Source organism: Camelus dromedarius, chromosome 3, assembly GCF_036321535.1.
Source record: "Camelus dromedarius isolate mCamDro1 chromosome 3, mCamDro1.pat, whole genome shotgun sequence".
Taxonomy (NCBI): domain Eukaryota; kingdom Metazoa; phylum Chordata; class Mammalia; order Artiodactyla; family Camelidae; genus Camelus; species Camelus dromedarius.
Genome location: NC_087438.1, coordinates 64,626,053 through 64,642,376, shown reverse-complemented (window position 1 = coordinate 64,642,376; position 16,324 = coordinate 64,626,053). Strand labels below are relative to the sequence as shown.

The following is a 16,324-nucleotide window of genomic DNA, read 5'->3' as shown; positions in this document are numbered from 1 at the left end:
GTGGGAAATATATTCCCCTAGTGTACTCTGTAGCATAAGAAAAGATAGACGAAGGTGCCAAGTCCTGGTTGTAATATTCCTTATGACCATTGTAGTGGAGGCAAATAGGTAGATAGGGTAGGTTTAGAAGTAGTAGAATTTAATGGAATGTGCATGTTATCTTTGGAAAAGTTATTTTACTTCTTATTGTCTTTTCTGTAAAATGCACATGACAATTTTTACTCTATTTCTCATGGCATGGCTCTGGTATCTAAATATGTAAACATAAATAGTTGACCCTTGACCAACATGGGTTTGAACCGTGTGAGTCCACTTATATGCAGATTCTTTCAATAGTAAATACTCTAGTACTATAAGATCTGTGGTTGGTTGAATCTGTAGATGCAGAACCTTGGATATGGAGGGCTGACTATGAGGAATACATGGATTTTCTCCACTGTGCAGAGGGTCTGTGCCCCTAACCCCACAACGTTCAGTGGTCAACTGTGTGTGTGTGTGTGTGTATGTGTGTATTATATATATATACTATATACACACACATATAAATTTTTTAAAAGGAAGAGTATGTAAAACACTTTTTGGGTTAAAATTCTTATAACTTCAGCCAATAATTTTTTGGGGGGTAGGGGGATTAGGTTTCTTTATTTCCTTATGTACTTAATGGAGGTGCTGGGGATCGAACCCAGGACCTCATGCATGCTAAGCACGCATTCTACCACTGAGCTATATCCTCCTTCCAGCCAGCAATTTTAAAATCACAATGAAAATTAGTGAGAAGTTTTTTTTAATACCTACAGCATTTGAAATACTGTTTGGTGTAGTGAAATATACAATATTTAATAAATACTGATGAAAACAATGCTTGGAGAAAGGCATTTGAATGTTGGGAGACAGTTCCCCAGGGTCTCTTGCATTTCTAAACATCCTGTGAGCAGAGGACCTGACTGCCCATTGTTCTGGACTGTTTTTTCAAGGATGTTTGTATAGTGAGAGCCTTGGGAGCCTGAGATAAGTGTCTCCCTCCAAAAGCAGAGAGTGGTCATGAGTCAAGTCTCCTGGGCTCAGGGTTCCTCTCTTGTCAGGCAGCCCACTGTGTATGTGGGAAGCTGTATGCATCCATCCATGTCACCTCTTTGAGACTAGAGTGCCATGGGAACAGACGCAAATATGTTAATGTTCATGGTGTTCGCTATACCACGAGTGATAAAGACTTTTTATTAATTCTCTGACCCAGGAGGCCTGTGCCTTTTGGCAGTATCCATGCAACTGTGACAGCTAACTTATTAGCTGGCAAAGAGAGCAAAATCTCGGACCCTTCACAGTGTTTGAAAATGAACAATCAAAAAACATTTGAGTAATCAAATGATCATCTGAAATTAATCTAGCTTGTGGAATTGGTGAAAATCATGGAAGAGTTCTTGATAGAGCTTAAAACCTTGAGCCTCGAGCCTCAGCTGTGGTTTTAAAGGAAAGCAATGTCATTTGGACAGTTCTATGCATAAAATGGTCTTTGGGGTGAGGGTTTAGAGGTGACAGTATTGTAAGTAAAGACTCTAAACAAAACTGTTAATTTTATGCAGTGCTGACAGTGGTAATAGTCAAAACGTTGACATCTATACTAATTGAGCATTTGAACAAATTGTGCTTATCTCTGATGTTAGCTTTGGTTGAACAGTTTATTTTAGGAAAAATGACTGAAATATTGCACATAGTCACTTTTCTTTTGTAGTTTGATATTCCCTGCTGCCCTTTAGCACACTTGGCTTCTATGAGTCAAATGTAGATATTGTTAATAAACGAAACACTAACGTTCCTGTGTGTGATTTCCCACAGGTGCTGATAAACAATGCCACAACTCACGGAGATACAAGAGCATTGGAATTGAATCAGAAATTGTCCTCACAATAACAATGCATTATTTTAGAAGTAAGCAAGCAAAGAAAAAGCTATTAGAAAGAATGAAACAATGAATCAAGACTTTTCCCTAAAGCAACAGTTTAAAAAACTATAGTTATAATCATCCATGCCTTTCTTTAAATCTAGAGATATTTAAGTTCTTAAGCTAGGGATGTAATTTGCTGTAAACTCTTAATATAACTTTAATCTGGAAAACATATTTGATTTTGAAAAGTCCATAATTAAAGGAAAAACCATGATTCCCTTAGTCGCTTAGTTTTTTGTAAACCATTATTTCCTCCATCTTGCATGGTGCACAATAGGATTTTTTTAAGTAATCCCTTACAATAAAGCCTTAATGGTCATTTTCTAAATAATGTGCAAAAGCATATTAGCACAAAGCAGAATTTCATTTGTTAAACAACAAATTAAAAGATTTAATTCCTTCTATGAATGCTAGAGTTCAGGAGACCAACTCATCTAAAATCCAGATAATCTTATAACAAATAATGGTTCATCTCAGATTCTGTTGAAGCATAATATAAATGTTGGTGAGTCTTAGACTTAATGGATATGTTTATGTAATTCAAAACACTCAGGTGTATGGCTGTATTTAAAAAATTAATGGAAAATTTTGGAAAAATGCTGACAGTATTTAATCATGTATTTCCTTCAACTGTGATAAGATGAACTTTCTTAACTAAAAAAATACAATGTCTTGTTTTCTTTATAGTATCAATATCAGATATAATTTCAAATTTTAAAACTTGAAAGCACATTTACGTATTTTATTTTTTCAAAAAACCCTTTATATATTTGAAGAAGCTGTACATTGCCTACTTTGGATTTGTGGTCTTAAAAAATGTTTTCAGACATTTACATATTTATTGTATGAAAATAGGTAATCATAATTTATGCACATAGTTTCTCTAAACCATCAGCTTCACAATATTACTTTGTGAGATAATATAACTTGATAATATTCTGTAAATTTTACTTCAGAAGTTAACCTATTGAAGTAACTATAATTTGATGAATCCCCAAATTTCACTGAATATTATCATCATTGAGACCTATGCAGTCAGAATCTTTAGAGTAGGCGCTATGAGCGCATGTTAAAGGCATGCGAGAGAGTCTAATGTTGGGCCATCAAGTTTGTGAACTGCTGTCCATTGATGATCCTGTCCTCACAACTGTCAAACAGATTCAGTGCTTTTAACAGCCTGGTCCATATACTGAGCAGAGCTGCACTGAAAAGGCTGCCTGTGAAGCCCTGGTGCGCACGCCCTCCTGCTTCCTCAGGAAGGCACATGGGCCTTTACCTGCAGAATGAGCTGCAGCTGTCTGCTTGCATGTTTACGAGTCAGTTCTTGTTCTCCATCTGCTTTCTGGGTGTCACTTGCTTCACAAGGTCACTCACCGACACTATGGACTTGGCTAGCCTTTGCTCAAGGCCTGTATCCAAGGAGTAAGCTTTTGACTCCATTGCCTAGTTCTGGCCTTCAGGAACCACAGACCCAGGTTTTCTAGAAAGGAAAACTGGAAAATACCTTCGTTATAGTATCTCAGGTAATTCTTTTTTTGCATGGATGTAGACACATCCTCTCTTTTGTTTGTTGTCTTTTCTTCAAATTACTGCCCAGTTACTGTGAGCCTTGAACCATTCCTAACTATACAATTTATATAGAACTGACTTTGTGCCAGACCTATGCTAAGTGTTTAAACATTGTCATTTAATCTCAGTAAAGGAGAATGGTGCTAAACAGCATGCTTAAAGCAAAGAAAATTCGAAGTCAATCACTGTTACCAGATTCTAGGAACTTGAAAAGTGACTGAAATTTCTCTTCAGAGTTTATATATAAGTTTAATTAGATTGAAAGTTATTTCCTGAAATACAAATATTTAGCATCCATATTAAATATTTCACTATATTCATTATTTCTTTGAGAATCATAGTATATTTTCTACTAATTTTTATTTATTTGCTTATTGATTAATTAGATGTTTATAGGCTAGCTTGGCATCTTTGGCTGATTAGCAACTTTTTGCATAGCAGTATTACTTTAAATTCTAGTGTAAAATAGAAGCCCTATATAACAATTTTTTTTTTATAAATGCTAAATTATCTTTAGACCTCAAAATGTTTTGAAATAAGAAATTTAAGAGTAGTATTTCTTTAACAGTATTATGAAATGTTTGCAACATTTTTTCTTGTATTTTGAACTTAAAATTGAAATACCTATTTATTTTAGTGAAGGGAAATGATGCAAGAAGAGAGATCATTAAAATTGGAGTATCTGTTGAAAAAGGCAGTGGGTTCCATATTACATCACTGAACTGTCGAAATAATTAGTATGTCGTGATCTCTCCTGAGTTTGAATCATTACAAAAGTTCATTTGGGCTTCATGCTTCACCATATATGTTCCCTGTATATAATACCTATTATAAAAACATATTTAAGTTATATTAATTTTTCTGGAGAGATGATAGGTAATGAAAAAATGCTCATCTTGTTATTTTTGCTTGTGGTAGGCAGAAAAATGACCTCCTAAAGGATCCAGGTCCTAATCCCTGGAATTTGTGAGTATGAGGCAAAAGAGACTATGCAGATATGATTGATTAGTGGTTTGGACCTTGAGATGGAGAGATTAGCCTGGATCGTCCAGGTGAAGCCAGTTTAATCAGAAGAATCCTTACAAGTGGAGAGCCTGTCAGAGAGAGAAAAGTGACAAAAGAAGAAGGTCAGAGAGATTCGACATTGCTGGCTTTGAAGATGGAAAAAGAGGGCCACCACACATGTTAATAAGGGTGGCCTCTAGAAACTGGAAAAAGCAGACTTTGTCCTATGGAGTTCCCAGAAAGGGATGCAGCCTGCTAATACTTCATTTGTAGCCTGGTGAGACCCATGTTGGACTTCTGACTTACAGAACTGTAAGATAATAATTTCATACTGTTTTTAAGCCACTAAGTTTGTGGTAATTGTTATGACAGCAGTAGAAAATTAGGACACTGCTCATTGTGAAAACCGTTAAAATGAAAACACATCCGTTTGAATTTGAATTTTACCAGATCACTACAACTGGGGATCGTCATCTAAATTGTTGCCCAAAAAGAGGGTCATCAGATGAAGATGATGAGTTATTAAAAATGGTTATTGTGAAAACATAAATTTCAAAAGTATTTAAGTTTAAGGAACATGAGGCTGTTCGTTTCTGTAATAGTATCCGTCTGCTCTCATTTGATATTCTACTCACAGCACAGCATCACCAACATAGTTAAGTACTTCATTCCAATTCTCTTTAAAAGGAACTGCATTAAATTATACTCACAAAACCTAAGTAGCATATTTCAAACTGGGTTTCAATATTGAATGAGGATGTGACTGAATAAGTCTTATCTCTTGGCCTTTTATGTGAATTTGTAAAATCAGGACCTTGAGCTAGATTTCAAATGGCAGCATTCTGTTGTTCTGAGGTCACCAAGGTTTTCCAAGTCCCAAAGAGAGCTAAAGCGAAATACTGAAATAAACTGCTTGGTGCAGTACCTGCGAAGCAGCAGTTTCCTGGTTTCCAGTGAACAGCCTGCTGCCACAACCCCCCACCCCCGCTTACAAACCTGCTTAGGGTAGAACCCCTTTTAAAAGAGACTTCACTGTACAAAGGTGGGTAATCAGTACCAGGTACTAAGACCCTGAGAAGGAAAGTAGAACTACACTTTGAGAATATTTCAATGAAAGCCAGCTTCTGTGAATGGTTGAATGGAGTTATATGTGCCTGCTACGCGCCAAACAGGTTATATATACTTCATTCAGAGAGAATACTCACATTAAGTAGAATGTGCACGTTGTTTGATTATCTGACTTCCAGGTGACTTAAATAACTTGAATTTCTAAGACTGCCTTTTTAATGTCATTTCCTCTCCTTTGATCATGCAAAATATGGTCATTGCTTAATCTCCATGGAGAAAAAAAAGCTGCATAGTTCAGTATCAGGTGATCAGGAGTTATTTTGGAAAACCACTGTATTCTGTTTTTAAAAGTTCTAGTCTCAATTGTTCTGTCCAATTTTAGTAGGTCAAGAAAGGGAAAAGTAGTAGTGTACAAACAGTTTTTATGTGAAGACTATTTGCTGGCTTCGGGAGTTTGGAAATTAGCCTGGTGAGAAGTCAGGTGGTGTGCAAGAAAGACTACTGCAGGGTCTGTCTTGGCAGACAGAGTTACATGGGTTTTTTGCCTTTGTGCATTCCTGGTAGTGTTAATTTCTTTTATGTTTGAGACACGAGTGTCTCTGGGCACAACAGAAAAGCCAGATGGAACAGAAGTTTCTCTGTGTTGGAAAGAAGGAGATTGGAGAGAAAAGGCACTGCTGAGAAGGCAAATTATATTGTCAAAAGCAGCTTCGAGAGGATAGAAATAAATGTATCTCAGAATTGCCTGAGGCCAGCCCTGCAGTTTGTCATATCAAGTGTCATGCATGGCTTTTGTGTCAAAGAACTAGTTTCAGAATAAATTATTTATTAGCTCACTAGACCCAGATTTAGGCAGCAGTGAATACCTGTGAACATCAGGAAACATGTAGGCAGCATTAAGCTTTTGTACACATCAAGTAGCATCTAAGAAAGCCCAAGTAAGATCTAACATTGCAGAGGACCTGGTACTACCACTGGCTTCAGCAGAGGAGTTTTTTGTGCTTGTAAGGTAGTGGTCACTACCTCCCAGAGCCTTGGCATCCAGGGACTTACAGCAGGGATAGAGTGAATGCCTGCTGTGTGCCAAGCTCTTTACATTGTCACCTGATTTCATTCCCACATAATTTTTTACAGTAGATATTACCCTCATTTTACAGTGAGAGAGAGTATAAGCAAGCTGAGAGATTCACTCTTTTAAAATTGTCTATATTCTTAGGCAGACAGAATCTGGCCCCCAAGGTAATTTCCAATATTATTGTCAAATTTTGTTAATAATTGCTGCCACCTCAAAGAAATGTGAATGAGTTGAGGTGCGTGTCTTTGGGACTAACTCAGTTAGCCTTTCAAGGTGTATTCTGATGATACCATGTACCTGGTGCCACTATCTGAATTCTAGGAAGAACCTTAGGTGGAAGAGAATCTTTTCCAAAGGACTAACTTTGCAAATTTGTTACTTTTGCCTTCAGCTTTATTTGCAAATTCAAACCTATGCAATGATAAGGAATACTCCACCCTTGTTAGATTTTGAACTCAATAGAAACTGAGGCCAATAGTGAGCTAATTGTTTCAGTTAATTCTTGATAATATCACAAATGCCAGCCCTTGGTTTTTGCTTTGGCTTTTCTAACCTCTCTTCCATCGACTGGACTTTCTTTTGGCCCTCCCATTTCTTTAGGTACCTAGTGCTTCCTGGTTTTGAAAGACCTTGCTCTCCTTAGTTATCAACTAATCCCTGCAGAGGAGGTATCCATAAGGCTCGTGAGTGTGTGTTCTTTGTGAAGATTTTATGTTGTAAATACTTAAAAGCCTTTAAGTGCTAAACAGTGGAATTTAGGTATAAAGACAAGGTAGATTCCTTGGTTTAGGAGTTGTTTTGGGTTGCAGGAGTGGGTTTATCCAGCATCATTTCCATGCATCCATGTAGGCCCTGTGCACTTGAAGTCCATCCCTGCATATTTCCCCTGTGAAGGCAGTGCATTACTTTTTTGGAGAAGCATCTGGTAGTTGGATACTAATGACTTTGACCCTGTAGTAGTGGCTATTGGATTTGCTTCTGTTGACCAGGACTTATGGAGGAAATATGCTTCTCTAGGCATTGGCCCCAGCACCTTGCCCACCTCCAGTCAATGACCATGTTTCTATAGCTGTTAGCCTCCCTCCCCAGAGACAATATGACATGGTTTTAAAGTAGAGGAATACTTCCTCAATTATAATTTTGTTCCAAGAGTAATCTATACTTTGCACTTCCTTCTGATTTGATCCATGTCTAAATTTACTGCAAGGCAGTATATATAGTACAAGGACCTTTTTGAATTCACATGTTCTTAGAACACTGATCTGAATTAGAGTTGGATAGAAGAGTACCATGTGGGGTGGGGGGGGAAGAGTACCATGGAACTTGTTTTTTTACATAAAGATCAAAATCTCTGTTTATTATTATTAATCAGTACCATTTATCAAGTGCAATACCTATGATGTACCAGACACTGCATTAGATGGTCTACATATATTTTGAGAAACAATACAGCAGAATGTTTAAGAGCAAATTCTCTGGACTGATGAGTTCAAATCCTAGCTCCACTTCATGCTAGCTGTGTAACCTTACGTAAATTACCTAAGTCTGTGCCTCAGTAATCGGTGTCTGTTTGGAGGATTAAATGAGTAATTCAGGTAGAGTGCTTAGAGCAGTCTCTGATATCTGGTAATAGCTCAATAAATGTTTTTCTAATTCTTCTAATAACGTACAAGGTAGATATTTTTATTCCCATTTTAAGATGAGTGAACTACGACTCCAAAGTTAGAAAACACATCCGAAGTCACACAGATAATAATTGGTGGCACTGGTTCTAAACTCAGGTCTGTCAGACCTGAAGGCTTCTCAGCATAGAAGTTTGGATTATTTTTCTGTGTTCTCCGTTTGTGTCTTTGAGGGTTATAAAAGAGGGCCTGGTTTATGAACTGCTGAGCACATCAATCATTTTTCACTCACATCACATGTGTAAATATCTTCTGAAAATGAAGTGGGAAAACTTTACCAAGGAACATGGGCTTATGGAAGTTTAGTCTGTGGAGCTGGAAAATTTCATGACTGTATATTAAAGGGAAGATCTGAAGCAGCAAACCTTTATCACAAATGTATGTGACTTGAATTTCCTGAAGAGGGAAATGCCAAGCTGGCTAGGGGCCAAAACAGCCTCATATTTTTCCTGGCAATAATCCTGCCTCTCTCTGGGAGGGCTCACCACTTCTCTGAGAAGATGCAGCACATTTTATTTCACGGTATGAAGGGCAATCTGAAAGCATTTCTAACCTTCCTCCTTGAGTTATGTAATACACCCAAATTTTGAGTTTACATTGTAGGACAGAGTCTTCTTCAACAGGCAGAGATCTGTTGAACTCCAGCTTGATATGTTGACACCATCTGCTGGCAGGAACTCCCAGGGAAGACAAACTCTCCAACTATGATCCCTCCTCTCCTGCTTCACTGCTGTCTCTGTGTACTCACCTAGGGACTTCGACGCTCCTCTGCTGCCTGTTCCTTCAGTGTCAGGTGTCCTCTAGTTCTTTTCTGGTCTCTGTTTCTCACTGTAATCATCATGTCTCCCACACCACCCCTCCCAAGCCTAGGCAATCTCTTCCTTCCTCACTCATAACTCCAGTAACAATTTCTGTGCTAAATCCTCAGTTCAAATCTTTCTCTCACACTCCAAGTCCTTATCCCTCACTAACCACTGGATCCCTCCACTTGGACATCCCCTCAGTATCTCCAAATCAATTAGTTTAAAACTGAGCTCATCATCCTCCCTCTCCTGCATTATCCCCCTCCTTTCCCACCCAAATTTGTTTCTCCCACTGTGTCTGTAACCTCTTTTCCATACTACAGGCAGAGGGGTTTCTCTAAAACAAAACTGATAATGTCACTCTCCTATTTGAAATCCTTTAAAGGCTATTCTGGCCCTGAGACAGGGCCCAAGTCCCTCAACATGAGTTATAAGGCCCTTGTGATCAGACACCCCACTCCCCTAACTTCTCCAGTTTCCTCTTTGCTGCTCCCCTCCTCCAGTCCCCCTCCCCTACCTCCCGCCACACACACTTTAGGTTCTGACCATTTTGAACCTCTTCGGTTCGGCATGGGTCCCATTCTTTTGGCCTCCAGGCCTTCGGTTAGGCTGCACCACCTGCCTGAGCCCCCACCTCTTACCAATCAGGCCCCTTTCCCTTGGCTAACTTCTGTTTATGCTTTAGAGATCTCAGTTTAGATATTCCTTCTTCTTGAAGACCCCTGCGCCTGATTCCCCATGTTTTTGCTAAATGCCTCTCCCAGGTGCTCCCGTTAGACCCTTTACTTGCTCAGGTATTTGCAAATTTGATTGTTGGCCTTTTCCACTGGACTAGTTCCCTAAGGGCAGGGTCCGTGTTTAATATTGTATCCCCAGTGCCCAGCACATGAATGAACTGTCGGCAGCCTTAAGTGAGTAGGCCGTGGGACCCAGGTCATAGGTCACAATAACTTGCCTGTGTTTGAGGGAAGAAGTAAATGTACGCATGCGCTGATAGCATTATGTAAACATGAATAATACGCATGCGCGAATCGCATGCGTACGCATTATGAACAATACGCATGTGCGGGCCGAATGAAAAAAGGACGGGCGCTCCACGCGGGCGGCGCGGGCGGCGCGCCATCTTGTTGAACTGAAAGAAAGCCTCGCCACCGCCTCTTGCCACAGGAGCCACCCGCTTGAACTAGAATAAAGTTCTGTTTCACTCCGTGTCGGCTCCTCGCGCATTATGTCGGCTCCTCACGCATTTTTTCCAGTTGGGCAGCTCACCTCATCGAATCCCTCTCCAGACTCCCTCGGCTGACAGAACAAAGGCTGTGAAAATATGAATAACTCACAAAAGTTTGGAGACCCTACTTGTAAGGTAAAAACATGAATATGTATGTATGTTTGCATACATATTACAGATCAAGTTTTTTTCCTTCTTGGTGTTTTTGGGTGCTACTTGCTGATATTGTCGGTGACACCATAAAAGTGAGAAGATGTTTGGTAAGTTTCTGCAGAAAAAGGGAGGGCTCATGGTGTCCAGAGCACTCTGGGGATGCTGTTTCTTTGACCTTGAGCCTTACTGCTGTCCGGCTATCAGGTGGTGAGTGTATCCACCTTACAGTGAGGCTCAGAAGGCAGTTATGTGGGGGATTTGTCCTTCATCTTCAGTAGGGAAACAGAATATTTTGAACATTACCATTTAGTCCTCAGTGTAAATAATTTCGTATGATTTTCCCCTTTAGGGCAGGTGGGCAGGTTTGGCTAAGGAAGGCAATGGCAAGAAATGTTGGGTGTCAGTGAAACCCTAGGACTAGCCACGCCTACTTAGATGGTGTTTGTGCCTGAAGTGAGGACTCTCTGAGACATTTTAACATGTGCCTCAAGTCTGCAGGTGAATCTGGAGTGCAGACTCTGTGATGCTCACACCTTCTCCTGTATCTGAGGGGAGAGAAGTCTGACATTTCCCAAAGGATTAAGTGTTGGTGTGTGATAAAGAATAAAGTGCCTTGTATACTGAACTTCTCAAGGGGGACTGTTCATTTCTGTCATCCTTTTTGATCTGTTGCAAAATAAAGGCAAAAGGAGGGAAGCTCAGTGCTCCACTGGTCCCCCAAGCAGAGGTGGATTTACTATGAAATGATGGCTCTTGAACTCCAGGGCCCCTCACTTACATGAGCTCTACCAATTGAACTAGTTGCTCATGCTTATAAGTGGTTTCATATAAAACCAGATTTCTGGTTTCTTTTGAAAAATAAAATTTTTGGCAATAATGGATTATATGTATGTTAATAATGAACTGGGGCTGTCTAGTGGCTATTCTTTTTAGACAGTTAAGTGGTCTCCAATTTTCCACAGTTTCTACCATTCTTGAATGTACTATACCAGGCCTACTTCACTCATTTATGTACAATATGTAGATTTGTGGGCAAATAAAAATATGAAAAGGTATATATGGAAAGAAATTCCTCAAGTTTTTCATTAGTAAATTAGTGAAGACATCATAAAGCTTCTTTGCTTTATTGGGTTTTCTGGTACATTTATCTCCTTAAAAAGGTGGTAAGAAATAGAAGCAGTAAACATCCCAGAGATATTAACTTTCTTTTCCCCATCTTTCCCAACAAACCACTCCACTGGCTGGTGAAAAAGGAGATGAATGGGAAGTTTACACTTCCTGGAGTTCCACTATCTTACGCTGTAATTTCTTTAGGTCTTTCTGCACTTTATATTTCTCTAAATCCATCTTTGTTTTCTGTATTTGCTGGAGGGAGCTGAGAGAGTCATGAATCGATTCAAATCCTGTAAGAGGATATGAGAATAGGTATACTGCAACTGAACAATGCATTGGAACTTTTTAATTTTTTAACAAAAGTTGCTAATCAGCAGTCTGGTCATAGTTGATCATTATTTAATTCAAAGCACATTAAATTCTGTTAAGACAAGTCTAAAAATATACGGTAATCCATTTCTCGTATGTCATGAAGATGCATTAGCAACAGTGTTTTAGCTTGCATCTGGCTTTATTGTGAAAATTCAGTTCCTCTCCTTCTCCACCCCAAAATATTGCATAATGAAATAATTCTGCATTTCCAGAGAGAAATTTAAAATATCTTATTTCTGTTTACTTTGACAAGAACTTTGGATGGTCTTGTATTCTTGTTACGAAATTGAAAGCAAGGGCCACAGATGAGATTTTAAACCTCTGAACGTCACCTGTCTGAGGGACCCAAGGAATGGCCACGGGCAGTGCCCGACCCCTACCTCTGCCCCCAGCACTTTACATCTTTCTTACGCAAGTCTAGCCACTCATAACCACAGCCTACCAGACCTCAAGCTTCTTAGGGTACAGCCCATTTCTTATTCACTGGAGACTTTCACATAATCATTTCTCTACCCGTTTTTATTAAAGGCATAAAAGAGCAAACCATTAGTTTGGAGACCCCATTTGCTATGCTCCCACTTTGTAAAATGCAGAAACATGTAGACTGCAAATTTCTCTTCATTTCATTCTGGGGTGGTACTAATGGAATGACTAAATTAAACCTCTGGTAGCTAAGTAGCAAGCAGGGCCCTAAAAGAAGGGCCAGTTAATTTTGGGACATCCTTCCTGGCCAGAAAATTCATTCTTTTGATTTGGTGGTGGGAGTTGGAGGGCAGGAGTGGTGAGGGTCAGGTATTCTATGCCAGGAACATCTGGCAGAATGAGACCATAATGTCTTCCCAGAACATCTCCAAAGGCATCTCCATAATGGACCAAAATTTGTTAGAATTTACATGAATTTTTCTGGCATCTAGGGGAAAGAAAATGAGTTGGGGCTTTCTCTCATAAAGGAACCTTCTGATTCCTGGTAATTCCCTCAGAATTGTGACTCGAGGCAGATGGCTGCTCCACAACCCGTGTCCCATGTCCTTCCCTCTGACAAATTAGATGAGCCTTTCCAATTAATCCTCTTTGAAGTTAGCTCAGCTTGACTCTGCCACCACTAGCCTCCTTAAGAAGAAAAGCAGTCATTATACTGGACTCCATTAACTCATCTCTTTTTCTCACTTCTAAACGTCAGGTCTCCAGTCTGACATCTGTCTAGGCTCATTACTTGCAGTCAATGCGGGGCATTTGACTTAGGCTCATTTCATGATATACCCAGAAGCCAGGTCTTGATGATCACCAAGGACTTCCCAAGTCTAACAGTTCTATGATTCTGTGATCTTAGAGTTAAAGCTCACAGCAATGGCAAGCTTATGACATTACCAAGTGTGAATGAAGAAAGTATATTTTTACGTATTTATCTACCTACCAGTGACATGCTGATATTCTATGGGATATTTAAGAAATTCAGATTAAATACAAAAGGATGTCACTAATAACGAGACTGATCCCTGGCCATGAGCTCAAAGTAGAAAACCCTGAGGGACTGGGTAGAAAAGGGTGACTGTTCTTGACTTAAGCAAAGGTATCTGCTCACCTGATTGATATTCATTCTGCATTTTCTCTAATTCACCCCAGATGAGCTTTTCCAGTTGGTTCATCTTTTTGAATAGTTTATTTTCTATATGCTTTACTTTGTTTAGTTCTGCTTCCTGTTTTCGTGTGTTAATGAAATTCTCTAATTTGCTTGAAAGCTGCAGTAATTTTTCTTCCATTTTATTTTCAGACGTAGCCTATAAAAGATATCATGGGGTCAGACTGCTGGAAAGAAAACCTGTGTCGATTTGTCTTTCAGTTTAGATGATTTTTTTTTTAAACAAATCTACTTTTCCATGTTAAACACGAAAATTCAAACCAAGTTCCCTTGTATCTAAAACTGTGTTCACAAGTGGAAGAGTTAATTCCTTTGTTTGGCCTTGTTCATTTGTAGTTTCTGGAGCTCTACGTGGTACAGGAGAAAAGAAAAGAAAGGCTGTGGTCTTGCTGAAACGCCTTGAGGATTTGGGATTTTAGTCTAGTGTTTAAAGACGTGTAGCCAAGGCAGGCATTTTTAGATACTGCTTAACCTGAGCTCCCTGGATGTGCTCCCGGTGTTAGACGTGTTATTCCCCCGAACCTCCTGTCTCTCCCTGGGCAGGCTTCAGCTAGAATGGTGGTTCTCCATCCATGCTGGCTAACAGAAGTCACTGGGGTCATCCCACTCTGCCCCTCCCCACATTCTGATTCAGTTGGTCTCTGATGGAGCTCAGGAATTGTTGGTGTTTAAAAGCTCTCCAGGTGATTCTAAGGTAATGCACCATGGGGGCAGGAGACAGAGGCAGCCTGAGGCTAATTAGCTCCTCCTCCCTCCCCTACGGGGAATTAGGAGCAGAGGTGAGACTGATTTTAGCCCCTTTGCTTCTCCTCTCTTTGGTCCTGCCTGTCTCAGGAATGGTGTATTCCAGTCTCTCCTCCTTGCAGTGGGAGGTTTTTGTCCACAAGTGACCCTGTGGTCACCCAGTGCTGCCTAGAACTGGTGGGGGAGTCTGCCTAAATCCTGGAGAAGGACTAGCAGGCCCACTTGGCTGCAGACCTGACCGCATCTACTTTAACGGCCTTATCAGTGATGCAGCTCTAAGATTTGTCTTCCTCTCTGGGGCTCCTGCCTCTATCCATTTTTAACAAACTCAGGTGGAGTCATGGGAGCGTTATTTACTGGGCTGCCTAGAGCCCCTTTACTGACATTTCAGAAACATCTTATCTGAATCATCTGCTAGGCTGGCAGCCACTGGTGCCACTGATGGCCCTGTGCTGCTCTCCCCTGGGGCTCAGCAGCGAGGCCGCTGCGCTGGGTGGAGTGGGAGCCTGTGACAGATTTCTCGCCTCCAAACTTGGGGGCGTCTCTACAAGGTCTGACCTGGCAAAGGAGTTTTGAAAACCTTGATCTCCCGGTGGATCTCCGGAAAGGTAAAGTGACTTGTCTAAGGCGGTCAGTTTTCAGGCTTTATTGTTATCTAAGCATCATCCAGGGACCTTGTTCAGGAGGACAGATTCCCAAGGGGAGGCTCTGGAGGGTCAGATGCTTCAGCTCTGGGTTGAGACCAGGAATCTGTACTTTAAAAAACTCCCTTTAGGTTATTCTGGTACAGGTAGAGCTCTGAGATGTGGAGTTCACAGAGCTGGGGAGTAGCAAACAGGACCAGAAGGCAGGTCTCTGAAATCCTATTCCAGTGCCAAAAAAATAGGTTACTGATGCAGTGAAGGTAACTGTGAGTTTTTAAGTGTGGCTTTCGAGACCTCTACTCGTGGCTAACAACTAGACAGGGACACGCGGCAGTTTACTTCCTGAATAACAGAACCCCTTACCAGTTGCTCCTGCAGGAGCTTCAGACACTGATTTACATGGTCAAGGTGGACTTTTTCATATTTGATGAACTGGTTTTCTGTCCATTTTTGACAGTTCTCAATTTCTTCATATACATTTGTTGATAGTGAATTAAATCTAAGGGGAAAAAAGTAGTTCTATTTTAACAAGTAAATGGAAACGTAAAACCAACCTTGAGTATTAAAGTCTGCTGGTTTTTCAGATGATGAGCCTTCGTGTGCTCAGCAAGCATGGCCTGATGGGGTGGGGGTGAGGGGGCCCCACCTCGAACTCGAGTTCAGCCCAACTGCTGACGACCCCCGTCCACACGCCTTGCTATGCATACCCACACAGCAGCAGGAGCACACCCACACAGAAGGGCATATGTCATCCATGCAGGTGTCCTCTCAGGACCCAGGGTACAGTGCATGCATATGTATGTGCAGAAGAATTACTTTGATAAGTCACTTGGCTTGGGGAGTGTACTCTATGGTAAGGGCCAGCAAACTTTTTCTGTAAAGGGTTAGATAATAAATATTTGCAGACTTTTTGGGCCATGTAGTCTCTGATGCAACCACTCAGCTCTGCTGTTACACTGCCGTTGCAGCAGGAAAGCAGCCACAGGTGACACACATGAGTCTGGCTTACAAAGAAACAATGAGCAAATGAGCATGGCTGTGGTTTAATCAAACTTTTACATTTCACAGACAATTCGCATGTCATAAAATATATTTTTTTCTTTAAAAAATTATTAGGAGTGTAAAAATCATCCTTAGCTGTGGGCAGATTGGCTAAGGGTGGTGGTTCGCTGAATCTTTGCTCAACAAGGGCCACTCTAAGGCTGCGGGAGGAGCTGGGCAGAGAAGACTTGCGTTGTCTAGGAGAGGAGAGAACAGAGTGTCCAAGGGAGATACTCCTTGGTTGTT

At 40.5% G+C, this 16,324-nt stretch overlaps 2 protein-coding genes across 5 annotated transcripts in view; one reads left to right on the top strand and one right to left on the bottom strand.

Annotated features, from left to right (window-relative positions):
• The window catches only part of SKIC3 (SKI3 subunit of superkiller complex), a 136,786-nt gene extending 128,081 nt beyond the window's left edge, over window positions 1-8,705 (top strand). For 3 of the 4 annotated variants that reach the window (XM_031448544.2, XM_010993956.3, XM_064482503.1), the window contains exons 41-42: window positions 1,834-1,926; window positions 4,430-8,705. In XM_031448544.2, the coding sequence (XP_031304404.1) occupies window positions 1,834-1,908 (75 nt within the window). In that variant the 3' untranslated portion in view covers window positions 1,909-1,926; window positions 4,430-8,705. Of the gene's footprint in view, window positions 1-1,833; window positions 3,466-4,429 lie in introns of all 4 variants that reach the window. The other variant, XR_010379210.1, reaches the window with a different exon arrangement.
• A 2,934-nt stretch (window positions 8,706-11,639) lies between these two features.
• The window catches only part of FAM81B (family with sequence similarity 81 member B), a 47,183-nt gene continuing 42,498 nt past the window's right edge, over window positions 11,640-16,324 (bottom strand). The window contains 3 exon segments of the mRNA XM_010993953.3: window positions 11,640-11,928; window positions 13,593-13,788; window positions 15,401-15,536. Of these exon segments, the coding sequence (XP_010992255.3) occupies window positions 11,795-11,928; window positions 13,593-13,788; window positions 15,401-15,536 (466 nt within the window). The 3' untranslated portion in view covers window positions 11,640-11,794.